The 6,354-nt window shown below is 40.9% G+C and overlaps 1 protein-coding gene across 2 annotated transcripts in view; it reads left to right on the top strand.

Moving 5' to 3' along the window:
- The first annotated feature begins 916 nt into the window (after positions 1-916).
- Positions 917-6,354, top strand: part of VRK1 (VRK serine/threonine kinase 1) — a 35,677-nt gene continuing 30,239 nt past the window's right edge. Inside the window, exons 1-2 of one of the 2 annotated variants that reach the window (XM_064141759.1) lie at positions 917-1,032; positions 5,956-6,117. In XM_064141759.1, coding sequence (XP_063997829.1) covers positions 5,961-6,117 — 157 coding nt within the window. In that variant the 5' untranslated portion in view covers positions 917-1,032; positions 5,956-5,960. Of the gene's footprint in view, positions 1,033-1,087; positions 1,323-5,955; positions 6,118-6,354 lie in introns of those variants that run through there. The other variant, XM_064141831.1, reaches the window with a different exon arrangement.

Raw genomic sequence — 6,354 nt, 5'->3', positions numbered from 1 at the left:
TGTAAATTCTGCTAGCTGTAAATAAATTGCTTCATCTATATTCCCAGGGTCCGTCTGAGTTAGCTGGGGCAAATACAAAGGGTGGGGGGGCGGGTAAGAGCTCAGACCATCACAGGATGCAGACCCTTTGAAGGCATGGTTTCTTTTTCATAAAACTGTGCAATTATTATTTCTGCAAAACATTCTTGTGCACTCAAAACAATTTAAGTATCACAGAACTTGTTTAAAAACCCCAAACAATCTGTCAGGAATAAAGACAGGCTTTGTCAAACCATTGACAAAAAGCTTTTCCAGTGCACAGCTGTGTGAGACTGTAGTTGGTAAAATCAGAAAGGGTCTGGCAGTAGCAAAGTAGGCAATATAATGAGATATGCAACGGTATGTAATGAAGTATTGTGTTAGTGGTGGCTGCCGTGTTGGGAGGGGTTGCATTTGGGCTGCGCACCACTTATAGAATGTCGAGCATCCCAGCATTACCTTACAAGATACAGACACCTGTTGGCCTGTGTTATGTTTAATATCAGCTCACATCAGCCTGATAGAGATTTCTCCAACATATGAATGGGTCGTCTAGGGAGGTGGTTGAAGCTCTATCGCTGAAGGTGTTTAAGAGCAGGCTGGATGAGGCTGTGGGCAGCCTGATCTAGGGTAGGGTGTCCCTGCCCATGGCAGAGGGGTTAGAATGAGTCGATCCTTGTGGTCCCTTCCGGCTCCGGCTGATTCTATGATCCTAAGCGGCCAAGGTTTCGCAGCGTTCTCTGACGCGAAGGACTAGCTCCTGGCGGACGGCGGTCGCGCTGCCTGCTGGGAAGTGTGCTCCGCTCCGCCGCTCGCAGCCACAAGGACTGCAATTCCCAGCAGGCACCGCGCGCGGGGCGGGGCGACCACGGCGACTGTTGTGCGGCGGCCCAATGGGCGCGGGCGATGCTGGGAGGTGAGCGCCGGGGCGGGCGGCCCGCCGCAGGGTCCTTCGCAGTGCGGGAATTTCGGACGCGGCGGACGGAGCGGCGGGCGGGCCGCGGCACAGAGGAGGTATTTGAAATCGGCGTCTGCTTTGGCGAGATGGATGTTTTCTGTTTTCAGAGTGGCGATTCGCTTCTTCCTCGGCCTGCTCGGCCTTTCTTGCGGCTTGCGGTCGAGTTTTCCTGCTACCTTCGCTAAGAAGCGTGCTGGTACCGCTGGGGCCCTCTCAGGCCCTGTTTCTCCGTCTCGTCTACTACCAGGGCTAGGGAAGACACATTCCCTGCGCCCTCCTGTCCCAGCCCGTGGCGCCGGAGACATCTCCTTGGGCTAGCAGGGAGGGAGAGACTGGGGACACGTGGGTAAGATATCCCTCGATTTACACCGAGGGGGTCTGCTTTACTTCCCCCTGCCACCTTCATGGACCTTGGGGATCTAAATCAGTCTTTATTAGCAGCTGCCTAAGTTTCTTACCTTCGTAGTTATTTTTTCTAGCGCTAAGACGAGTTGAGGGAGGTGAAGTAAAAGCTATACTCGGTGCCACTTAGAGGTTTGTCACCTTCAGGAACATTCTGTTGTAGTTAACAAGCAAAATGCGACCTTGCTGGGAGGCATTAATGAGTTTTGCTTTAAAGTAAACATTTTTTTTCACATGGAAACCTTAGAAATCACAAATAAAGTCTTCCAGTTTAATGTCAGGACAGGCCTGTTATATGAAAGATGGGCTAAGCTGGCTTCTTTCTGTCAATGGTTGTGAGTTTTCTACACTTTCTGTGTTTTGCCATTTGCCTTCCTTGTTTAAGAGTTTTTCAGGCAGGGTAAACCTTGTTTCCATTGGGTTTTGATTTGTGCTTAGGGTTTATATTAAACCACAGAGAATCTATGGGCCACCCTTAACATAAGCAAAAAAATAAAAGCTGTTGTGAAGCTTCCTATAGCTGTTACTGCGCAGAGTTTGCCTTCCTCTGAAGGAATAAACTGTCCACTTAATTCTTGGGAATAATCCCCGAATGATATGGGATTCCCAATGAATTTCAGAACTGTCAATTTTTATACACTGTAGCAGACTGTCACAACCCTTTTGAGTGTCTCAGACGTGCATAGGTACTTGCTGTTGGTGTCATGGTGAGGTAATGTGGAGTGACAGGTGATTTGGTATCTTACAAAACTTTCTGTGTTTCTATTCCAGTAACTGAATGATGTTGAGGATTTTCAGGAGAACCTTAAATACCGTTCAAAAGAAGAAAATGCATTTTTTGACAAGACAATTTAAAATTAGTTAGCAACTCAGTAATTTATCTTGTAAATGACTGTTTCATGTCTCTGAAGAAGCTGTATTTTAAAAAGGCTTGCAGTGTATTAAAAAACAAACAAACAAAAACCCCAAAAAATTCGTTTGCCTGGTGTGGTGCTGTTGTGATGAAACACTTCTCATGAATTGTGGTCTAAAGAGACATTTTCTTGTTTCTTGAGGAAGGAATCCTAGCACTTCTTCTTTCATAAGTATCATTATTTGTCAGATGTCTTAATCTCTAGGAAATGAAGGTGCTCAAAAATGTACCTCAGTGATAGACTAGTCACAGAATGTTCAACTTATGCAAGAAAGTCTTTGTTCATTATTTCCCTTAGGTAGTACTACAAGTCATTGATACTTCAGGTACTGTTGATGGTCCCTCCTATGAAACAAAAGGCCTTCTCAGTGCTGAGAATGAAAATAGGTCCTACTGAGATAAACAACCATAAAAATGGAAATTTCTAGAGAATAAAAGAAGAAGATCGGGAAGAAACCAGTATGACTCGCCACACAACAGAAATACTTCCTTCAAAATAAACTTGATTTGTATTACTTTCAGATTTTTATTGAGAAAAGATGCTAACAAAAATTGAAAAGTTACTATTTATGCTGAATTCAACTATCCCTAGAGTAGCAACCATTGAAAATAACATTTGTAAAGATAACACTGCTACTGGCACTTATGGTGCAAAATTACCCCCATATTCGAAGTACAATCTATTCAGGTTTTTTTCAAATGTATTTTTGAGGTAGAATCAGAAGAGGCAGCTTTTGTAGTACTAAGAGGCTTCTGGAGAGAACTTAGACAAGTGGACTTCTGTTATTCATACTTGTTAGTAGCAAAATCTTTGTTTTGAGCATATTGTACTGCTGTTTACAATCGTGCACCTTGAAAATTGTTCTTGTCAGATATCTTAGTTAAGTAGGGACAGGTCTGTTTGATACTTGAATTATATAGTATGGTACTTGACATCTATGGCACTGTATTTCCAAGGACTTTAGTTTGGTTGCAGGCACTAATGAATTAAGCTTCACAATACCTCTGGGATAGAAAATATTTCCATTTATTGATGAAGAGAGGTAATTGAGATGCATCAAAGTTAAAGGTGATCTTTTTTTTTCCATGTGTGTTTCTCTGTGTGTGTAAATTTTTAAAGATGGCTTTATTCCAGTTGTGCAAGCTACAGCTGACAGCTCTACATTGTGTTTGCTGGTTTTTAAGTTTTCTGACAAACTCCTCGTGTTTGTTAAAAATAAATTGCACATAGAATGATAGAATTTGCACTATAATGTATTTTTTTTTCTCTCTAGTTGTATATTTTCATGTAGAAAATACTTCAGACATTTTTGATTTCAGTCAATAGAAGGTCCTTGAATGGATTTAGCCAAATAAATGTGAAAGCATGTGCAGCCATTGCGTAAATAATTCCATGGATTACAGCTTTTTTGCAAAAGAGTGAGTGCTTAGCATTGTGCATGCTGCCCATTGAAAGCGATCAGTGTTTGGCACCTATGGCCTACTGATAGTTTGACCAACTTGTAAGTAGGCACAGTGCCATCTTAACAGATGGATATGAATATAGACAGCCAAGAAACCATGTATGTGTATCTAGTGTATTTGTTAAGGGCAGAGTTCCCAGCTGGGGATGTTCAAACTTATGTCCATTTTGAATTTTTGCTTTTATGGATAAAGAGAAGTTGTCATGTCATTATTTTTTTTCTTTACTCTGAATACCTTCAGGCATGCAGGTTTTGACTGTGTTAAACAAAAAAAGGAGGAAAAAAAACAGGAAAGCACCATCTCCTTCAGTACTCTTGAGGAGCTATTTTAAGTAAACTGAATTCCTTTTTAAGCAAGGCTAGTATCAAGAGGCTCACTGTTAACATTAAATATGTGAAACATATTTAAAGTTTCATTTCACTTGCTTGTTAGCTATACTGAGAAAGAGGTTACAAGTTTTTCTTTTACTAGACAGCAGTCTGTCCGCCATTCAAGCACCTAAGTGTCCAAGTCTTGCTGGAGTTACTTGATGTAAATCAGAGGTCAACAGGTATCATCCTTCAAGCCTTCTTCATGTCTTTCTCACTCTTGTTAGCTTGAGGGACACTATGCTCATTTTGTATAGGTTTTTTTTGCCTTTATGACAATGAGCGTGATCTTGTCCCACAGCTGAGTCATTAGGTAACACAGCTAATTTTTATGCGTTCTTTTTTTCCTTTTCTAAGTCAGTCTTGGACTCCAGACTTCTGGTTTATTTTGCAATTGCCACTTTGAATGGTTTCAGTATGTCCTTTGTTTTAATCCGTTCCCTGATCTGTGTGTCTTGAGAAGGTGCTATTACCTTTTTGGTCTGCTCCTGTTAAGTCGTATCAGCATATAGCCATTCCTTACTACTGTCTGTTACTTCTGACGTTGTTCTCACTGGTATGGTCTTAGTTGAGATAGCTGGAATTGCATTTGGTGTTCAGAAGTCTCATTTTTGTCCTCTAAAAACTCGGGAGGAAGAACCTTCCTCTAAGACAGTATCGTATGTATCACCTTAAAGGTCATTAAAAAAAAAAAAATGTGGAGAAAGGCAGGTTATGGATAAAGCTGTAGGTAAAGTTAGTTTTAAAATATAAAATATCTAAGCTGTATATTCATTATGGGAAAGAGTGTTACTTTATGCAAGTGAAAATATGGTCAAGCAATGCCAAATTAAAACACCCCGTTCTGTGGTAACTGAGAAGCCTGTGATGTGGATATTTCACTCTTAAAGATCATCTAGTCCAACTTACCTGCTCTAGAGCAGGATTATCTAGGGTAATACAGGAATTTACCCAGGCAGGTTTTGAATGCCTCCAAAGATGGAGACTCCACAAGCTCTCTGGGAAGCCTGTTCCAGTGCTCTGCTACCCTCAAAGTAATGACTGTTTTCCTTATGCTTACATGGAATCTCCTACGTTCCAGTTTGTGTCCATTGCCCCATGTCCTGTGTGGATACCACTGAAAAGTGTTTGGCTCCGTGCTTCTGACAGTTGCCCTTTAGATATTTGTAAGCATTTATGAGATCACCTCCTCCAGGCTGAACAGACCCAGCTCTCTCAGCCTTTCCTCTTAACGTAGAAGTTCCAATTCCCTAATGCTCTTAGTGGCTCTCCACTGGTCTCTCCAGTAGTAGTATTTTGTGGTACTTCTTTGTTGAACTTATTTGTTTAACCACAGTAAGGTGTTCATATCTGGTTCTGTGACTTAACCTTAAAAGACCAGACCTTTTCTTTGACGTGGAATTATACACCTTCTCTCCTGTGTTCATTCCTACTGAAGTGAGTTAGACTATATGACACTTTTGTATGCAGGTTTCATTCAAAGAAGACTGATGGTTACTGAGGGTAACTTCATTAGTTTGCCTTTTTCTAACTTTAAACTGGTGATTGGTTGTGATTGAGATTCTGAATTTTTTTAGGCATATACAAGGTCTTTGAATAAATTTCTCTTGTGAAGATTTTTGCTGTCAAATGTTTTTGTGATGTCTGGAAAAGTTAGTTGTTTTTCACTTCGAATTCATGTCAGTGAAACTGCTTACTGTAATTCTTTTGGGGTATTTTTAGAGTAACAAATCAAAACTTAACTCATGCTTTTGCATGCTTCTAGCAGATTTCTGTATTACAGCATGTAACCTGTATTTTTGTTTTCCTTCCCTTCTCTCTTCTCCCTCCAGTCAAAATGCCATGTAATAAGAAGACTGCTGGAAAAAGAGCACCTACAAAAAGGAAGCTTGCTGAAGTGTTTGCTTTGGGGGAGGTTCTAGCAGATACATCCAGAAAAGAATGGAAATTAGGTGTCCCTATAGGGCAAGGAGGCTTTGGACGCCTATACCTTGGTAAGTGTCGTAGTACTTTTTAATAATACTAGCTTTAAAATGAAGAGTCAAGTGTTTATTCTTATTGAAAGGTATGACCCCACGTTAGAAACTCAGAATGTCTTCAAGGAGTATTTTTTATCAGAACTTTCACTTGGTTCATGGTGTTGGAAAAAAATTGCAAGAGAGGACATATTGTAAGCACTGTGGTTGTATGAGTATGGGTATGCTGTTAAGCCAGCATTTTGGCTGGGTTTG

Source organism: Pogoniulus pusillus, chromosome 1 (assembly GCF_015220805.1).
Source record: "Pogoniulus pusillus isolate bPogPus1 chromosome 1, bPogPus1.pri, whole genome shotgun sequence".
Classification (NCBI taxonomy): Eukaryota; Metazoa; Chordata; class Aves; order Piciformes; family Lybiidae; genus Pogoniulus; species Pogoniulus pusillus.
The sequence above is the reverse complement of the archived record's forward strand: the minus strand, read 5'-3'. Positions and strand labels throughout refer to the sequence as shown.